General features: G+C 55.7%; 2 protein-coding genes across 6 annotated transcripts in view; both read left to right on the forward strand.

Moving 5' to 3' along the window:
* Positions 1-14,990, forward strand: part of AACS (acetoacetyl-CoA synthetase) — a 44,779-nt gene extending 29,789 nt beyond the window's left edge. For 2 of the 5 annotated variants that reach the window (XM_067701188.1, XM_067701191.1), the window contains 8 exons: positions 2,487-2,551; positions 2,687-2,809; positions 4,666-4,779; positions 5,480-5,605; positions 10,345-10,414; positions 10,983-11,041; positions 11,859-12,061; positions 13,837-14,990. In XM_067701188.1, the coding sequence (XP_067557289.1) occupies positions 2,487-2,551; positions 2,687-2,809; positions 4,666-4,779; positions 5,480-5,605; positions 10,345-10,414; positions 10,983-11,041; positions 11,859-12,061; positions 13,837-13,974 (898 nt within the window). In that variant the 3' untranslated portion in view covers positions 13,975-14,990. The remainder of the gene's footprint in view (positions 1-2,486; positions 2,552-2,686; positions 2,810-4,665; positions 4,780-5,479; positions 5,606-10,344; positions 10,415-10,982; positions 11,042-11,858; positions 12,062-13,836) is intronic. The other 3 variants (XM_067701189.1, XM_067701192.1, XM_067701190.1) reach the window with 3 other exon arrangements.
* Positions 14,991-18,985: 3,995 nt separating this feature from the next.
* Positions 18,986-19,563, forward strand: part of TMEM132B (transmembrane protein 132B) — a 409,658-nt gene continuing 409,080 nt past the window's right edge. The window contains exon 1 of the mRNA XM_067701186.1: positions 18,986-19,183. The gene's annotated coding sequence lies outside the window, so the exon portion shown is untranslated. The remainder of the gene's footprint in view (positions 19,184-19,563) is intronic.

Here is a 19,563-nt window from a genome sequence, read left to right on the forward strand (position 1 = left end):
CCTCCGCCTTACATCCTGGTTTGGCCTGTGCCCCGGACGCCAGCTGAGCCGTGGCCTTGGCCGTCCTCAGGGCCCCTCTGGCCTGGCCCTTCACCCGGCTGGGGGGGCTCATCTGCTGAGGTCAGCGAGGCAGGTGCCACTCGTTGGCCTGTGAGGGGTGCCCGAAGGGCAGCACGGCGCTCCAGCCGTCCACGCGGGTGACAGGAGAGGGGGCAGGTCAGACGGGGCGAGATGCCTTCATTCCAGCTCTGCCACCTCCTGACGCTGAAGTAACACCAAATCAAACGTGCTTTCACCTAGAATCCTGCGGGTTTGTGGCAGGAGGAGCGACGCTTCAGCGCTGGCAGGGCGGGCAGGGGCCTCGCAGTGCGACTTAAGGGCCTCTCATGTTTAAAATAACGTTGATGCGCTTAGGGACGAAATCCTCGTTGATTGTCATCGTGTCAGCGCACAGGCTTACTAACACGTTTCATAACTGAGCAGTTATTTTGCAGACGTGAACAAGGTTGAAGGAGGGATTGTCCTCTTCGTTTGGGGTGTGTTGCTGGGCTCTCCAGGTCTGGGCCGGGGAACATTCTGGTTGGGGTCAGGGCAGAACTCTGGGGTCTTTGTCCGGGTTTGCAACTGGGCAGGCAGTTCACGTTTAGGACTGCGGGACGCGTGTTGCAGGCCAGGGCAGCGGCGGGTGCCGAGGCCCCAAGGGGACCGAGATGGGGGTCGTGCGGAGGCTGGGAGGAGGCCCTCGTGGCTGCATGTGGGCAGTCGATTCGGGCGGTGGAGCTGGATGAGGGGGGAGGGCAGGGTCCCCCAGGGATTTCGGGGCTGTGCCTCGGGGCGGGTGTCTTCCGCGTGACGTGGCACCCCGTTGGGGCGTTGAACTTGGGGGCGCTACACGATCCCCCCGCGAACTGCGGGGTCGAGGGCAGACTGGGGAGACCGGGGCTCAGGCTGGCGGAGCCGTGGAGGAGCTGCGTCTGCAGGGGGCTCCTTGCAGGGCTCCGGGCTGGGGTGAGCCGGGGAGCCGCCCCGTTCCTCGTGGGGTGCTTCCCAGCAGCACTCGCGAAAAAGACACAGCGCCGAGCACACAGGCACGGGCGCCTGCGCTGCATGAGCTCTGTGATTTTTAAACTGCCTTACCCAAGCCTGGAGACAGACGGGGAGGCCTGGCCGTTCCTTCACACAGCAGGCCTGGGGCCCAGCCCCGGGGACGCCGTGGCAGTCTTTACACATCGCCGAGGGCGCGGTTTGCAGACAGACACCTGCGACTTGGGGAGAGGGGGCGGATGGGGGCTGAGCAGAAATCCGCGTGCTGCGCTGTGTGGCTGGTGGCTGGAGATCTCTACCTGTGGCTGGGGCCGTCACTGCTGTCCGTCAGCATGTGATGGGCCCCTGGTCTCCTGTTGAAATACGGGTGACGCCTTCATTCTCAGAGGGTCTGGAATCAGCTAATCAGACTCCCTGAGTTTATGGAGTAAGTGAGGAGGGGGTGGGGACTGTGTACGTTTCCTGGTCCCCACGACCTCCCAGCTCCCAAAACAGCCTTCACCAAGGACACAGCGACCCAGGAAGTGTCCGCGGTCTTAGTGGTTGCAGGGTGTCCCGGTGAAGTGAAGAAGAGAAAGGGACTGGAGGCATGAAGGACAGTAGTTTTGAGCCGTGGATTCTGCCCCTCCCAGCCCAGCCGGCCCTGGTTCTGTGTGTCTGTGCCTCTGAGCTCTGTCAAGCACCAGATAGCACAGGGCTGTCTCCCTGGAATGAATCTCGCCAGCCAGGTGCGAAGGGATGGGTTTTGCCGCCCAGAGGGGCAGGAGGGACCTGGATTTTATGGCCTCCTTCAGCCCCCAGGAGAAAACAGCCATTAGTTAGGAAGGTAGAGCTTTCTAGGAAGGAAACAGAACATGAAGTAACGCTCTCCCCTTGAAAACACAATGACTTATACTCAGCATAACGTGTTGTTCTCAATGCAAACTTGGGGATAAAGGACTAGATTCTAAATGTTCAAAAAGAGAAGAAGAGTGGTTTTCTAAGTTTCATAAAAATGTGAGCTTATTTAAGAACGGGAGATGGGTCAGGAATCCCAGGCCTGGCACCTGTCCTAACAGAAGCTCCCACGGCCTCTCCACTCCCTGGAAAACGATCGCGAGCGCTCAGAACTTGAGGGGTCTTGATTCTGTGTCCTCCTTTGGTCCCCCTGAGAGAAAACGTCCTGCAGCTGGGAAGATGGTGGGTCTGTGTGCAGACAGTTGTTTTAAGTAGAGCCAAAGGGCAAGGGAGCCCGGGTGCTCTGCAGGCGCGTCAGTGCTGGCCTCGGAGTAGCGCAGGCGTTGTAACTGGCTTTCAACTGCATATTAAGCGTTAATTCAACCCGGAAAAATGGCGTGTCTTGGGTTTTGCAACCCCGCCCGAAATGGTCACTAATTGAGAAAGCCTCGGCGCCTGGGATATGCAAGAGCCTTGACGAGCTTCCGGTGTCGTCTTAACTCCAGCATCACCGTCCTTGGAACAGGTGCGAAGTGGCTGTCAGTGCTGGAAGAGAAAGACGCGAAGCCAGGTAAGTGTGCCTCCCAGGGTGTCCGTTCCCTGTCTCGCCAGCCGCGCAAGTCAGACCCACTCTGTTACCTGGTTCCTGCAAGCCAGGCAGAGGGTGTCGGGTTTGGCTCTAATCTCTCAGTGATTCTGGCTCTAGTGGAAACTCACAGTCTGCAGACGCTGCACACGATCCTGTCCACCGGCTCCCCCCTGAGCGCCCAGAGCTACGACTATGTCTACAGGTGCATCAAGAGCAGCGTCCTCCTGGGCTCCATCTCAGGTACGGCCCCCGCCGTGTGCCTGTGCCGTGGAGAAGGTTCTGGAAGAGCCAGAGGACTCGGGGACCAGGCTTGGCCGTTAAGCGTGCTTCCCCTGTGACCCAGCGAGTCCACCGGCTTGAATTTATCTGCGTGAACAGTCAGCAGGGCATGCACGTTTGCACGGTCGATGTTCCTTATTCTCGGTAGTTATGTTCTAGGGAGAGGCTATAAACACTGAGTTAGCCATTGCTGAACCTTTGCCGGGGGTGGAGAGCGTACATACACTCCGCACCCTGATCGTAACCTTAGATCCTAAACAACTCATCCTGGTAGATTCTGTTTTCTTTACAAAAGAGAAAACAAGGTTCGCACGTGCCAAGTGACTGGCCTGAGGCCACCCACTAGCTGGGTACAGAGTGGGATTCAAACCCGGTCCTGCCGCCTCACAGCCGAGCTTCCCGCCCGCCCAGCGCATCCTTTGGTCCTCCCCGGAGCCCGCCTGGTGGGCAGGGGTGCTGCTGTCGGATAGGCGTGGAGCTGTCTGCTGGGCCGGCCCAGCCCATCTCGGGGCAGCCACGTCTGTTAGGCTCTTGGCCTGTCCTCCTGCCGCTGTCCCAAGCGCCCCAGCTCCAATCCGGAAGCAGCGGAAGCAGCACTTCTGCTCCCAGCGCTGTGCTTCGTTGGGGCGCGAGACTGTCCCGAGCTTGCTGGTCACGGCCGTGAACGCGATTCTCCCGTCTTCATGGGACGTGCCAGCCGGTACCTCGAGGTGTCTGGAGGAGGGAGGCAGGTCAGCACGCTTCGATTCTGCCCGGAATTAATCCTGCCAGTTGTTGAAGCATTGAAACATTTTATGTGGGTTTCAATCACCCTGCCCCACCCCGTTCGTATACACAGAGCGTGATCAGGGAGAAGACACTTCTTAAATCACAAGGCTGTCTTTTCAGGTGTACAAACAGGTGTAAAGGGGAGCACGGACACCAGTGTCCGGATCGCCGAGTCTAGGAAGGGACCAAGTCGGGGCTCCGTGTATGCCCTCTGCCCACAGCCTCCCCCCCTTTCCTCCCTGGGCTGCCGTCTCCAACCCCTGTGCGCCCCGGTGGGCTCCGTGCGTGTCCCTCTGCCCACAGAGCATCCCGCACCGCGGGCACGTGCGAGGGGGCAGTTGTCACTGGCTGGGCCCAGGTTCAGGCGTTAATGCCACTCCCTCTCGATGACACCTGGGGTCCGACTCTTTTTCGAGCCCCTCCCTGAAGCGGAGTGTTTCGCATCCAGCACGTGCTCTCGTGCGGGAGACTCGCACTCCAGGGACCACAGGGTTTCTGCTTCTCCGATGATTAAGTGAACATAAACCACAGCAAAGAGACTCTGCACGTGACCCGCCTGCCGCGGCAGTTCCTGCAGACAGGCCTGATGGGGCGAAGCTTCCACTTCCGTGAACCTGAGTCTAGGATTTCCGTGCGACCACAAGAGGTCATTTATTTGGTGTCTCCTTCAGCACGTAGCCCTGGTCAGAACGATAAATCACCCGGACACGGGAGGTTCAGTCCAGTTTCTAAGTCACCTCCCCGCTCCCTCCCTGAAGAGAAGCTCAGCTCTCTGGGAATTTTTCTATATTTATCTGGAGAAAGAGTAGTATATATTTGTCCTCTGGGGTCTTTCTCCTTTATTGTTCATTAATAAAAAACATGGACAGTTTGTCTCAGTCTTCTGAAATTTTTTTTTTTTTTTTTGGCCGTGCCGTGTGGCTTGTGGGATCCTACTTCCCCAACCAGGGATCGAACCCAGGCCCTCGGCAGTGAAAGCCTGGAGCCCTAACCACTGGACCGCCAGGGAAGTCCCGGTCTTCGAATCTTGAATCTCCTTTTGTTTGCAGGTGGCACCGACATCATGTCTTGCTTCGTGGGCCAGAATCCTTCAATTCCTGTGTACAAAGGGGAAATTCAGGCCCGGAACCTGGGCATGGCCGTGGAGGTGTGGAACGAGGAAGGTGATGGCTCCAAACCCTTTCTCTCTCTGTGACGAGGTGTGAGTGGTAACTTGGGTACGCTTGGATGAGTAACTTTGCTTGGGGCCAGTTCTCCAAAACGGCCCCGTCTGAGGGGCCGGCCCCTGCCACTGCTCGCAGACTGACAGCCCCCGAGCCTGGCTGAACACCCGCCGGGCTCCCCGGCCTCCTGCAGCCCGTCCGGCTGAGGGGAGTAGGTGTTGGCCTGCAGCACAGACGGCGGGCCACGTGCTTGGAACGCCAGGCAGGCATGCAAACTTTGGGGACGCTGCTGAGGCCACCCCACTGCCTCAACAGCCTCGTGCCCTGACCCTGGCGAGGACCCAGAGTGAGATGCAGGACCCGAGGGGCAGCACGATACCGTTTGTGCGGTGTTTAGAAACACGCAAAATGACATGTTGTTCAGGTGTATGTAGGTGTGGTAAAATTATTAATCCACATAAGGGAACGGTACAGGATTGAAGTTGAGCGAGAGCGGGGGGAGCGTGGTGGGGAGCAGTAGCGTGGCTTTCGGTGATGCCGGGCTGATGGGCATATGGGCGGGGCCGGCTGCATGGCTTTGGATGTGTCTGAAATACTCTGTGATAGCTCATAGCTTAAAAAAGGAGAGAAGGAGAGAAAGAGAGCCGGGGTGTTTGGCTGTGGCGTGTGCTCAGTTTAGCTCTCTTTTCTCCCTGGCCAGGAAAGGCAGTCTGGGGGGAGAGCGGTGAACTGGTGTGTACCAAGCCGCTCCCCTGTCAGCCCACGCACTTTTGGAACGACGAGAACGGCAGCAAGTACCGGAAGGCGTATTTCTCCAAATTCCCAGGTGGGTCGGGATGCAGGTGGAGCTGCCCAGATTCCCGCCCGGGCTGGGCCTTCGGTGTCTAATTCTGTAGGCGCCTGCCCCCTGCCGGCCCCCCGCAAAGCCCGGTGAGGCTGCTCGCAGCTCATTCCGCCAGGGGGGCAATGATGAATTTTTGATCAGTATCTGGTCACCGTCAGCTTGAAGCCATCTTACGAAACCCTAATCTGGGTTTAGATTACTCTTAACCACCCTCTGTGCCCGGAGCCCCTTGGCCCGGAGCCCTGCTCCTGGCCGCCGGCACGACCCGCTGGTTTGGCTGCGTAGGGCTGGAGGCCTGCTCGCTTACCCAGGCTCGTCTGCCTGTTCGGGGAGAGATGCGTGTGCGAGAGGTGTCTGGCTGGGGTCTCCTCTGTCTCACATCCCATCAACCAGTCCTCGTGGAGGTGATGGGAGAAGAGAGCTTTTGCAGCGGGATGATTAATTCCAGGCCGTCACTCACTCAGGCTGCCACCCTCCGTTCAGCTTCGGAGTGGTGTCTTGCCCCAGAGCTGGAAAGTCTCTTTATTTAAAGCTCTGATTCCTGCCTCCTTATCTTATTTCATAAGCAACCTCGAGTGATCGCAGCTATGTAACTCATAATGTAGCGAGCCTTCTGCTCCAGAGTTATTTACACCTAAGTACTTGCTCTCTTCAACCTCTAGAAAGGTAATTCTGTTTTGCATAAATCACAAGTGGTGAATCAGAAAGCGGCAGGTGACCATTGGGGGTAGAAGGTGCCACGGGTCCGTCCCGTTTCTCTACTCGGCCTTGCGTGTTCCCGTGTAATGTCCCACATAAAAGGCATTGTACCTGGCATAGCACGTCGCATTTGAGGGTAGTGGGAGCATCCCTCCCCGCCATGTGGCCTGGCCTCCATTGGATGCCTCTGCATTTAAGCCCCACCTTGGGTCCTGCCAGTGTGTAGCTGTTCAGACAGACTAAAGCAGACTAGAGAGAGAGAGAAGTTCCTCAAATGACCTTGAAGAGGAGTCGGGGCTCCTGTCCTAGGACGGGATTAGAACCTCAGCTTGAAGATCCATCTAAGAAATGACATCTCTTCATCTTCTGCAGCACTGCTCTTTGAAAACTCTTTTCTGTCACTTTTTGTTATATATGCAAGGGTTCTCATGATAAATGTCTCTCAGGATTAATTTCAGAAAAAGTCTTTATTTCCAAAGCTCTGATATTCCTTCTTGGAGGAAACAAATACTTGGTGACCTGTTATATTGTCCATTTTTGCCTTGGCTGCCAGGAAGCTCAGAGCTGCCATCATTGCCTTGTTGTAGCAGTCCTCTCACCCCAGTGCAGAGTTTCTGATCCTTTCAATAATCCCATCATATAGTTGGCTTTATAGGTAGCTTCCTCAAATACTTTCTGGAAGTAGGCGTGACGTACGAATAAATACGGAGAAATAAGGGCAGGTAAGATAATGGGATCTGAAGCTGTTGGTCATGGTCAGGGTGGACACAGGCTGAACTTAGACCACTTCTCCAGGCCCAGCACTGAGAGATTCTTGGACTGTATAGGACATGGCTCGATGATAAAAGAAAACAACAAAGAAGCAAGGTCTTCCTTTCTGCAACAGGCATCCGACTTACAGACATCACTACCCTGAAAAATTAGGCCGGGTGAAAATGTAAACTGACAAGGTGCCGATATGGAGAAGTGTCCAAGAATTTATTAAGTGTCAAAAAGGAGTGCGGGGGCTTCCCTGGTGGCGCAGTGGTTGAGAGCCCACCTGCCGACGCAGGGGACACGGGTTCGTGCCCCGGTCTGGGAAGATCCCACATGCCGCGGAGCGGCTGGGCCCGTGAGCCATGGCCGCTGAGCCTGCGCATCCGGAGCCTGTGCTCCGCAGCGGGAGAGGCCACAGCAGTGAGAGGCCCGCGTACCGCAAAAAAAAAAAAAAAGGAGTGCGGAACCGAGGGCATTGTACGCCTTCTGTGTGAGTTTTTAAAAGGAAATGTATGTGTGTGAATAATACGAGCCATTTTGATTTTCTTTGTGACTTTTAATTATCTTTAAAAACCTAATAAAAATTTAAAAGGAAATTAAAAGCAGACTTTAGAAAGATTTAGATCATTCTGATTCTTCAAAGCAATGATTTCAGCTCTGAGTTTCCTGGTAGCCAAGGCAAAAATGGAAGTATGATGGGTATAGGTGACTGAAGATGGTAAATTCCAAATAGGAGACCAGGCCTGCCCATGAGCCATCAAGATTTTGAGCTTGATGAGATGGAGCAGGCAGAGCTTCCATTGGCCCTCGTTAGCTAAACAGGTCCAGTGGTCACAGGTCCTTGAATAAGAGAAGCGTGTATGTGCAATGTGTTGTTTATTTATATTTACATTTATGTACATGGAAGGCTGGGCCATCTTTTTTTTTTTAATGTACAGGTGTACATGCTCACTCTAAAAAGATTTCAGGCAGTAGACCTCCAGGAATTCAAAGCAGGAGAAAGGCTGGGTTTGCCCATTCATCCTGGTGTATTTGTTCACGGGTCCCATCACGGAAATGGGAGAGCACGAGGAAAATCAGAGTGAAGCAAAATCACCTGCCATGAAAACAGGAGAGTTTGAACTGCAGGCCCAGGGGCATGGAAACCTAGAAGGAAACCCTTAATTTCTCTGACGTGGCAACCGGGCACCAGAGCCTCCAGCCACTTGTGGATTCATCCCCTCAGCTTTGGTTTTGCAAGAGGTTGAAGCATGTCATTTCATTTTCACAAATGAAAACTTCTTCCGGGAGATTTGCATCTTCCTTTTTCTTTGCATTTCCAGGGCTTCAGTAAGGATCAGACTCATGGGAGGTCTGACTCCATATGAGCCGGACTGTGTGTGGATCTTGGCACCCAAGTTCCAAAATGAACAAGGATTCCCGGGAGGTGGGTGGGACAGGCCCTGCTGCTCTGTCTGCAGCTTGCTGTCTCCTGGGACCACCGTGTATAAGCCTGGTTTTCTGTGTAGCCATACAGATGTGCTTCTGCAAAACTTTGGCATGTCATTTGCAAGCCTAGGAATGACTTTTCCACCCGTTTGTGTAGGGGAACCCTTTAAATATCCAATTAGAAAGAGAGGTTTCAGCCACAGCAATCAGACAAGAAAAAGAAAGAAAATGCGTCCATATCGGAAGGGAAGAAGTGAAACTGTCACTGTTTGCAGATGACATGATGCTATATGTAGAAAACCCTAAAGTCTCCACCAAAAAGCTATTAGAACTAATAAGTGAATTTAGTAAAGTTGTAGGACACAAGATTAAGACACAGAAATGTGTTGTTTTCCTGTACGCTAATAATGAACTATCGGAAAGAGAAAGCAAGAAAACAATTCCTTTAGAGCTGCACCAAAAAGAATAAAATACCTAGTGGGGAAAAAGAAGAAAAGGTTTTATTTTTTAGCTTGGGGAGGAGGGAAGAAGGCCCTCGAGGCCTCCCGTCCTCTTTGCTCAGAATAAATGAGCTCATGAGGCCTTTCCTTCTCGTCCGTGGCCTCCCACGCACTGCACGATCCCTGCAGGCGGGGGACCTGGGCTTCATCTCCGGAGAAGCCTTGGTCGTGGCTTGTAGCCACGTGTTGGGATGAGGGCCTCAACAGAGTATGTTGTCATTGGAGGGGTAGCAGCTCAGAGTCACGGGCTGACTGGGTTATTAGCACTCACAGTTGGGACGTGTGTCAAGAACTCAGAAGGAAGAGATGGCGTCCGTGAGGACCCTGCGCGGGCTTGGTCTGCCATTCTCCCCTGGCTGGATCGCAGGGGCTCTGGGGCTTATTCCAGGAGGCCAGGCAAATGAGTTCCGAGTTGCGCAGAGCCGGCAGAGCTGTGCTCTTGACCGCTCCCTCCCCCGGGACGCCTCCTCTATTTGTGGGACCCGCCGAGGGAGGAGGCCTCCAGGCAGTTCCCCTGTGAGGCGTGGCTCCTCTCTGCTGCTCCGTGACGGGTGGAGGATGTGTCCAAAGCTGGGGCCTGATCCCGTGGATCTGTTGCTTTGGGGCATCCAGGACGGGGGCCTCCCCATGAACGACACCAGCCCAAGGGCCCAGCTGCACGCTGCGGGCCACGTCGGGGTGGCTCAGGGCGCGCGGTGTCATTGTCACCTGATTCTTCCCTCTGTCTCCGCCCTCCACGTGCCCCGGGTTTTAGCTGCTCGTTAAGCCTCTGTCCCCGTGGCTGGTGCCCTAGTTCAGGCTTGGGTTACTGGGACTGTTGCAGTCGCCTCCCGCCTGGTCATGCTCCTTCTGCTTATTCTGTTACAAGGTGGGCCCCAACCCCTCCGGACCTGCTCCCTCAGCCGCCCCAGACCACCCTCTCTTCCCAAGGTGGGGCTTGTACTTTCCCACCCTCCATTCAGAGGCCCCCCTCAAAGCTCCATTGCTCTCCCCAGTCCCCCCCTTCACATCCTCACTGCTGGGGTTGCTCTCAGGCCCCGTGAATTCCCGCAACCCTCGTTGGTACCTGCGGGAGGGGTGTTTCTTGCGCGCTGCCGCATCTCAGACCTGGGTGTAGGGCGGACCCCACTAGAAGGTGTGCCCTTGGGGGTGGGAGCTGTCTGGTTCACTTCCGCCCCCAGCCCCACATCACACCTGCTTCTGGGCCTCGGATGTGTCTGTTGACGAGAGTTACGTTGGTGTCATGCCTTCCGAGGGCGTCTGTCCAGGCAGCCGGTCAGGATCCTGTCCCCTTGGGGTGACCGAGTCCCTCTGCCCCCCCCCCCCCGCCCCCGGCAGGTGTCTGGGTGCACGGCGACTACTGCAGAATCAACCCCAAGACCAGGGGCGTCATCATGCTGGGCCGAAGGTGAGGGCCGCGGACTTGGCTTCTCTTCCCTGGGGCCCCGCTTCCCGAGGCATCCGGGCAGGGAGAGGGGGGCGCTTCCCGTGTCCTGGACCCTTCCATCTGCTCGGCCTGCGGGGTGGGTTGGCTGCCCCATTTGGGGCCTTTCCTGGGTTCTTCCTGTGTCAGCTTCCCAGGGGTGGGTCTGGGCCTGACCCACATTTCTGTGCCCTGCAGTGGTGGGTTGGGGGGCTTTGGGGTGGGAGGCCTGCGGCCGACGTGCGCCCCACGTCTTGTCTGCCGTCGCTACCGCCCTTCCTGGAGTGAAGGGGGGAGGGGTGCCCGCACCTGGGAGGGGGCACCTGTGCGGGGGGAGGGGCAGGGAGGTGGCCGATGTCCCCACACAGAGGGGACCCCCTTGATAGCTAGCTTTGAGTTTAGAGGGAGAAAGGGGGTGGTTGGGACTAGGAGCTGGGGAGGCGCCGGTGCTGACGGCATGTGGTCGTGGAAACGGGGTGACTGTCCCTGGGGCCCCTGCGATGGGCCTCACTCTGGAGCCGCCACGTGTCCACGACCTCGTCTCTCTCTCCAGCGACAGCACACTCAACCCCAATGGAGTGCGATTCGGCAGCTCGGAAATCTATAACATCGGTGAGCGTTCTCCTCTGTCCCGGCATTATTCTCAAGTCATCCAGGAGCGGCGCAAGGAGTGTCTCAGCGGGGACCTGCTTTCCAAAGATGCCACCTTTTGGCATAACTCTTGCCCCTTTGCCTCCGGGCGTGAGAATAGACATGTATGAGGGTGTCCTTCTTTCTAGAACATCCTTGTCCACACTGCTTGTAGCTCAAAAAACCTCAGGACAGGATCCTTAAGGTCCCGTGGCCCATCCCCATTCCGTTACATCTCATCCTCATGGTGAGCTCCATCAGGTTGGTCAACTGTGTCTACTCTTTATGGGTGGAGAAAGACACACAGAGAGGTTGTGTGATTGCTGGCAGTCACACAGCACCACCATCCAGGACGCCAAATAAAGACAGTGGGCCTTATGGGTGCACAGTAGAGTCACCCGTGAGCCTTAAAATGTCCCACCGGGGCCACGAAATCAGCCTCCCGGGGAGGCGGCCTCATGCGGATGGCAGAGTCCCAAAGTCATGTCAGGGTTGTGTAATCAGGGTGGAATCTCGATCCATGTGATTCCAGCCTTTCTTCCTCCCACCACTGGAGTACCCTTGCGGCACTTGATTCCTTTTCTTATTTTTAAATTTGTAATTGAGTAAGTAAGGCGGGTGCCCGGCTCCTTGTAAGACGTCAGCCCTTCCAGCGCGAGCTACGGCTCTCTGACTCTGCTGGTGATAGGTGTCCTTCTGCCTGTTCCCCGGGGCACCTGCCAGGGGGGGCAGGGGAGCCACGGCAGTCCCCATCAAGGTGGGATGGTGTGAGAGTGAGGCCCTGGCCCTGTCTCTGCAGTGGAGGCCTTCAAGGAGGTCCTGGACAGCCTGTGTGTCCCCCAGTACAACAAGGACGGGCAGGAGAGGGTGATCCTCTTCCTGAAGATGGCTTCCGGCCACACCTTCCGGCCCGACCTGGTGAAGAGGATCTGCAGCGCCATCCGCCTGGGCCTGTCCGCCCGGCACGTGCCCAGCCTCGTCCTGGAGACCCAGGGCATCCCGGTACGGCCCCCCACGAGCCCGCATGCTTCCGGAGCTCTCATCTAGATGCTTGCTCAGGCTTTATATATAGTTGGTCCCCGTTGCCTGGCAACCCCATCCTGTTTTCGGCCATCTCCCTCTCTCTTTTTTTTCTTTTTTTTTTTTTTAACTCTTCCTAAATTGCATGTAAAGCAACTTCTGCTAAATACCAGTCTTCAGAGGGTAAGCAGGCCCCGCCCGGCACGTCCAACTGGCTTTTCCTCTGTGTGGTTTTAGCGTGTGCTCAAATTATTAATGCAAAAATTAATTTTAACTTTTTAAAGAGTCGCTGGGGTGCCATTCCTCTTGCCTTCGCCCTGTGCCACCAGGCTGGGGGGTGGGGGGTCTGGCCCAGCCACAGGGGCTCGGGGCTGGACATGGCCAAGGTCACGGCCGGGCGTCTGGTCACACCAAGGGGAACACAAACGGGCATCTGAGGCCCTGCCAGGCTGGAGGGCCCGGAGGCCATGACTGCCCTGATCTCAGCAGGTCTTTGTCACTGGTCACAGCTGATGTGCTGGCCCATCCTGACGGGAGGCTGTGCCTTATCTCCTGGGTAGGGGGGTAGGGAGGGGGCCAAGCAGGAGTCCAAGGACCTTCTGCCCCACCCCAGCCCTTCTCACCAAGAAGCAGGAGAAGGATTTCTTTTTTTCTTTTTTTTTTTTTTGCGGTACGCGGGCCTCTCACTGCTGTGGCCTCTCCCGTTGCGGAGCACAGGCTCCGGGCGCGCAGGCCTAGCAGCCATGGCTCATGGGCCCAGTCGCTCCGCGGCATGTGGGATCTTCCCGGACTGGGGCACGAACCTGTGTCCCCTGCATCGGCAGGCGGACTCTCAACCACTGCGCCACCAGGGAAGCCCAGGGGAAGGATTTCTTCTAAAACGATGTCTTGTTTGTTTTGTCAGCTGATGCAGGCTGTTCTTGGGGCTTTAAAGCACAGAAAGCACGTGAGACGTTTGCATTTCAGGGCAAGAGGGGCTGACAACACCCCAGTGACAGGTGGTCCTTCAGAAGCCGGTGCTCAGATCCTTAATTAGTTCACACGTAGACCGAGGTTTTCAATGAATGAATTTTAATTACATCTCAGGATAAAAAAAAAAAAAAATGCCAGTGTGAGGAGAGATCAGGGCACCGGCGGCTTATTAAAGGGCTCTCTGTTTGTTCCAGAATTTTCCTGGTCCCTAAACACGCCAGCACAGCCGCCAAATGACCATTGGGGTTAAAGATGAAACGCGTGCTATGAATTTTAGAGGGGCCTCTGAGCATTTGGACAGAGTCCGACTATGGGAAAAGCAGTGCCCCATCTCATTCAGATGACGGTTCTGGGGGAAGATTTGCTGGAAGTTTGGCGAGGCTCTTGGACGTAGCTCACTTTCCGGTGGTCAGGGACAGTCACAGGAAGCCAGCCCACTCCTGAAATAAGCTAGTCTTTCTAATATAATAAACAGTGTAAGAAGGTAAATGTAAGTAAGAAAGAGGCAGCGTAACAGCGAGGCACGTCCGAGAGCTGTGTGTGCCTTCACTCATCAGCTTGCCCACAGCCTCGGGGTGATGCTCTGGTCCCCAGGTGATGTTCCAGGGGACAAACCCAGGTTAAGGAACTCGCTCACGGTCACCCACCGAGAGTCGCTCGCTCTGGTCACCCCAGGTCACGATGGTCGTTTCGGCTTGGACGTGCCCAGATATCAGAGCTGAGGGACTTCTTTCCCCTTCGGGTCTAAACGCTCTTCCTGTCTGCTTCCTCCCCTCCCCTGGCAGTACACCCTCAACGGCAAGAAAGTGGAAATGGCCGTGAAGCAGATCATCGCTGGGAAAACCGTGGAGCACCACAAAGCCTTCTCGAACCCCGAGACCCTGGATTTGTACCGGGACGTCCCCGAGCTGCAGGACTTTTGAACCAGGCCAGCTGGCACGTCCCTGAGCCACACATGTCTGTACTGTCACTTCTGTGCGTTCAAGAAGTTACTTAGAGGGACTTCCCTGGTGGCGCAGTGGTTAGCAATCCGCCTGCCAATGCACGGGACACGGGTTCCAGCCCTGGTCCGGGAGGATCCCACATGCCGCGGAGCAGCGAAGCCCGTGCGCCACAACTACTGAAGCCTGTGCTCTAGAGCCTGTGCTCTGCGACGAGAGAAGCCACCGCAATGAGAAGCCCGCTCGCCGCAACTAGAGAAAGCCTGGGGGCAGCAACGAAGACCCAACGCAGCCAAAAATAAATAAATGAATTAAAAAAAAAAAAAAAAAAAGAAATGACTTAGAAACCTACGGCTCTTAGAAAAGGAGTTTGCACCAAGTCTGTAGGCCTGGGGAAGAACGATTCTCTGCTCTGCGGTTTCATCTGGTGGATCCCTGAGTCTTCCACCCGCCACAGGGGGATCCTGACCTTCAGGGGCCGAAAGGGAGGGTTTGGGTTGTGTGTGTGGCAGTCTGGAGAGTGTATGTCTTTGCACACTCGCAGGGAGGAGATGGGGTCTCCTGTGCGTGCACCGGCATGGCCGACGCCTGGTCTCCATCCAGGGCCCGCAGGCATCTTGGTGACGGCTCACCCCAGGGCAGTGACCAGCCTGCAGCCTTGTACTGTGGTTCCATTTCCCTCTCTTAAGGCCCAGATCTCTTCCTTCCCTTTGTTTTCGTCTCCCGGCTCTGGCTGCCACCCTTCAGGGCCCATCTGTCTGCTGTGGCACGTTACCTGTCACGGCGCCCGTCCCAGGGTGACTTTACAGCATCTCACGGCAGATTCTCAGGACCCCGGGCCGACCGCTCCCGCTCTCTGTGTGTCACGGACAGAATCTGGGCAGCTCCTGGGGGAACCGTGTGTCACACCCAGCCACCGGTGCTCCCCAGCAGATAGAGTTCCAGTTCCCTTTGGAGAATGAGTGGGTTTCACGTTTTAATAGGATCTCTTAATTTCACGGGCTTTGAGTGGTTTGAAATTTTTTTAATGTTAATTAAGTGTGTGGTGTGTGGGTGTTTGAAGGCGTGGGTGATGTCCACGCCTGGGGAGTGTCACTCAGGGATGCGGACGAGCCCCCAGGCCACGGGTCCTGCTGCGGCAGAGCCGCTGGGCCTCAGGGGACGTGGCCTCACTGCACAGGGGGCCGGGACCTGCACATCCAAAGCTCGTCGCCAGCAGCTGTATGTACTTTTGAATGTACTGTTCAGTTCAGCCTCTTAACACTCCTGTCATCATAATGTTCATTTTTGTATTTTTTGAAACCGAGTACAGTGAGAAGCTTTCTTGAACCCTTTTCTCATGGATTATAGAAAAGGGGCAGCGCTGAGTTTACTGGAGTTCATTTATGACCACATTTTAAATGCAGAGTAAAGTCCGGAAAAGTGGTTCTGTCCCGGGATGGTAAAGAGGTTTCCCCTCGGGTGGCAGCTCTGATAAACTGGAGATAGGCAGAGTGTCCCATTCAGAAGGACTCTGAAGCCAGATCTCAGCTGAGAAGAAATGCGCCAGGATTGGCCAGCAGCGCCTGTCATGGCTAACTGCTGGACTGCTCTTGTCAAGTGTGAATGTCAAGCATAAACTGGGCACTGTAAGAGATTGGATAGGGCTCTGCCAACTTGAAGGCAGACACACAATGTTTAACAAACTATTTCAAACTTCATAAAGACAACGGGGCAGGTGCTATGAGGCATGTTTTAGTACAGTAAGCATATACGTGTATGTGCACACCCCCGTGCGAGTGGCGTGCTGCGTGTTTTCTCTGAAGCCGGGGCTGGATCTGGGGGCCTAAAGCTGGTGCAGATGGGGCAGCCAGGAGCCGCAACCCGCTGGGAGATGTTTGGCCCAGGTGGCGGGGGCATGTCCTGGGTCCCTGCGAGTTAGCGGCCGTGCCTGGTGACCGAATGGCCCCAGAGCCCTTCTCAGTGTGAAGCCACCCCCCAGAGGACGAGGACTTTCCTCACCCTGGGCTCCCCCAGGGCTCAGGGCCGCCGGGGTTCTGGACAGCACTTTCTCATCATTGCAGGAGCCGGGGGCCACTTGGGTCGTGCCTGGCTCTGTGTCGCAGCATCCGGGCTGCCCCTTGGCAGGGCTCATTTTTCTCGCGTCATGGCAGGTTAGAGGCCGCTGTAGGGCGGGTGTAGGGGCGATAGGTGCCCGGCTCCTCCTGTGCCCTGGGCTCCGCCGTGCTCGCGTGGGGCTGCTCACCCCGCCCGCGTCCCAGGCAGGAAGGAGGACGTGACCAGGGCCAGGCGAGAGGCAAAGAGCCTGTCCCTCCTCAGCATGCCCCGTTTGTATCAGCAAAACAACGGCTTTTCTGGAAAGCCCACCCAGTGCACATCTGCTTATGCCTCAGAGGCCAGAACTGGCCACAGGCCACCTCTCCCTGCGGGGGAGGCTGGACAGCTGAGTGTTTTTAAACCGGGCCTGTTACCTTTGTGTACAGGCATACCTCATTTTATTGCACTTCGCTTTATTGTGCTTCGCAGATATTGTGTTTTGGGTTTTTTTACCAGTTGAAGGTTTGTGACAACCCTGTTGCAAATCTGTTGGTGCTGTCTGCTCACTTCGTGTCCTTGTGTCACATTTTGGCAATTCTCGCAATATTTCGAACCCTCCACCTGCAAGAAGATTACAACTCACTGAAGGCTTAGACAGAAGTTTTTAGCCATAAAGTATTTTTTAGTTAAGGTACGTACATTTTTGTTTTAGATATAATGCCATCGCATAGTTAATAGACTACAGTATAGTATAAACAACCTTTATGCGCACTGGGAAACCAAAAACTTCGTGTGACTCGCTCTATTGCGGTGGTCGGGACAGAACCGGCCATGTCTCCCAAGTATGCCTGTATTAGTTTCCTGCTGCTGCTGTAACAAATTACCACAAACTTCAACCAGCATGAATTTATTATAGTTCTGGGGGGGTCGGAAGTGTGACGCAGGTTTCGCTGGGCTAAAATCAGAGCGCCGGCAGGTGGTGTTCCTTCTGCGGGCTCTAGGGGGCGCCCGTTCCTTGCCGTCCAGCTTCTGGAGGCACCTCCCTCCTCGGCTGGTGGGCTCATCCCTCATCCTCAAAGGCTGCAGCAGTCTAACACCCCTGTCTCCCTCTTCCACGTACAAGGACCTCTGTGATTACCCTCACTCAGAGGGCTCACTCAAATAGTCCAGGATAATCCCCTATTTTAACACCTACTGATTAGCAAACTTAATTCTGTCTGCAGCCTTAAATGCCCCTGGCCGCATAACCTAACGTTTTCACAGGTTCCAGGGATTGGGATGTGGGCATCCTTCTGGGGGTGGGAGTGGGATTATTCTTCCTACCTGGCTGTGCAAACTCTGCCAGGTGCTGTAGGGCAGGAAGAGGGAAGAGTGGTGGTCAGGAAGGCGTGAGCCCCGAGCCGGGGGAGTGAACAGTCGGGACCCCTGGTTGCTGACTGCCCCCGGGCGGGGCTCATCCTCCCCGTTTGACCGGCCTGCCAGCCTCCTTCCCAGGGCTAAGGTCAGACCCGGGACCCCCGGCCCTCTCCTCCGGCCGGGTGCTTGGAAGCCACTTCATATTGGCTGTGCCTGAGGAGTCGTTAGGGCTTACTTGCCCTGCCCTTTAGTTCTGGCAAGACGTCCTGGGCCGGCTGAGCTCACGCGTCCTTATTAATAAGCCGCGCTGGACAACTTCATTAACGAGAGACAGATGGGCTGGAACAACAGCCCACTCCATCGCCCGCGGAGCCAGCTCTCCCGTGGAGTGCCTTGGCCCCAGCATCGCTCTTCAAAACCCCGGCACCTGCCGGCCAGCTGCACTGAGCCTTCCTCCCTGCTCCTGTCCTTCCCGTTCCCACACCACCCGTGTCCCAGCAGCAGCTCCAGGGAGCCTTAGGACCTGCAGCGCGGCCTGGCCGGGGCTGTGAAGTTCTGTGCCCCTGGTCGCCTCCCACGGGTGACAGCGGAGAGTAGGGCAGGAGAAAACGGGCAAGCTGACTTCTGGAAAATTCTTCCATCCACCCGGCGCCCGATCCAGACCCTCCCTGCCGCCCCCGCCCTCCCCCAGCGCCACCCTGTCACCCCGAGCACCATCGTGCACAAATCACAAGAACGGTTCCGGTTCATCAAGCAAATAGGTGTTGAACACACAGCCAAGGTGATGGGGAGCCTGTCGGATGCCGCCGGGAAGCCCAAGCTGGCGTTGATGAGCCGAGTTGCCGTTTACATCAACACAAACTCATTCTAAAAGCCTGCTGCCATCATGTCCCCAAGCCTTGAAGGCTGTCATAAATGGAAAAGGCCCGCTTAGATGATGTTTAAAATGCACTGTGAGCCAGCTAAGTGCTGGCTCCTTGTCACGGCTGATCATCTTGGAGCGTGCCCTTGGCTGTCCCAGCAGTAAGTGGACGGTCTTATAATTTCATTAGATGACTTCCAGGGGAGAAACCGCTGTTAAGTCAATTCATTACGCTCTGGAACAATTTCCAAACTTTTTCATCTTGGGACGCCCTCCCTGTGCTTCCTCCTACTCTTTCTTTCCCTGGCTCGAACTGTAAATCAGGAGTCAGGCTAGGTTTTGGGGAGAGGAAAAGGGACAGCTTGGACCCAGTTTTCATTTTCTGGGCTTCGAGCTTGCCGGTCTCATCAGTCCTGCTCACCATTTACCTGCTGAGCGTGGTCTCACTCCTTTTGGTGTCCGCTTGCATTTTTCAATCATGACTCAGGATTTTCCTGGCTACGTGTAACAGAAACCCCGATCCAAACTGGCTCAGGCGAAAAAAGGGTATTATTGGCCCACAGTTCTGAAAACTCAAGTGCTACGACTAGCTTCAAGTGTGGCAGGATCCAGGGGCTCCGTGATGTCATCAGTGTTCTCTGCCCCCATATCAGCTCTGCCCTCCTCTGTGTTGATCACATTCTCAGTTGGCTTCTCCTCTCAGAAGAGCAAGGTGAATACTTACAGCTCCAGGCTACGTCCTCACAGGGCTGAGAGGGGAGAAGCATTTTTTTCCCCTAGCAGTTCCAACGTGAGTGGCCATGTTGAAGCTCATTGGACTGTTTGGATCACGTGCCCAAACCTGAGCCAATCACTGTGGCCAGGAGGAGAGACTATGCTGATTGGCTAAGCCTGGGTCACATGACTCCCCGGCAGGCGTGGAGCCGGCTCCTTCCAGTAAGCGGGACTGAGGGTGAGGGAGGTGGGTCCTGGAGGAGCGTGTGGCTTTGCTGTAAGAAGGAGAGGCAGGGACTTCCCTGGTGGTCCAGTGGTTAAGACTCCGAGGAACACTCAGCACTTCCACTGCGCGGGGAGCGGGTTGGATCCCTGGTCGGGGAACGAAGCTCTCCCAAGCCGGCTGGGCACGGCCAAAAAAAAAAAAAAAAAGCAGAGGCAGCAACCAGCCCCTCTGTTTCTTTTCATCTTTTCTTAGGTGTCAGCCCTTCTCTTCTCTCCTTCCGGGTTCCTTCTTTCTCTAGGAGAGACTCCCTCTCACCTGTGTCTCTCTCCCTGCTCCTGGGCCCCACCCCAGCTCGACAGAATCTCAGGTTGCTTGG

This window comes from Pseudorca crassidens, chromosome 12 (genome assembly GCF_039906515.1).
Source record: "Pseudorca crassidens isolate mPseCra1 chromosome 12, mPseCra1.hap1, whole genome shotgun sequence".
Classification (NCBI taxonomy): Eukaryota; Metazoa; Chordata; class Mammalia; order Artiodactyla; family Delphinidae; genus Pseudorca; species Pseudorca crassidens.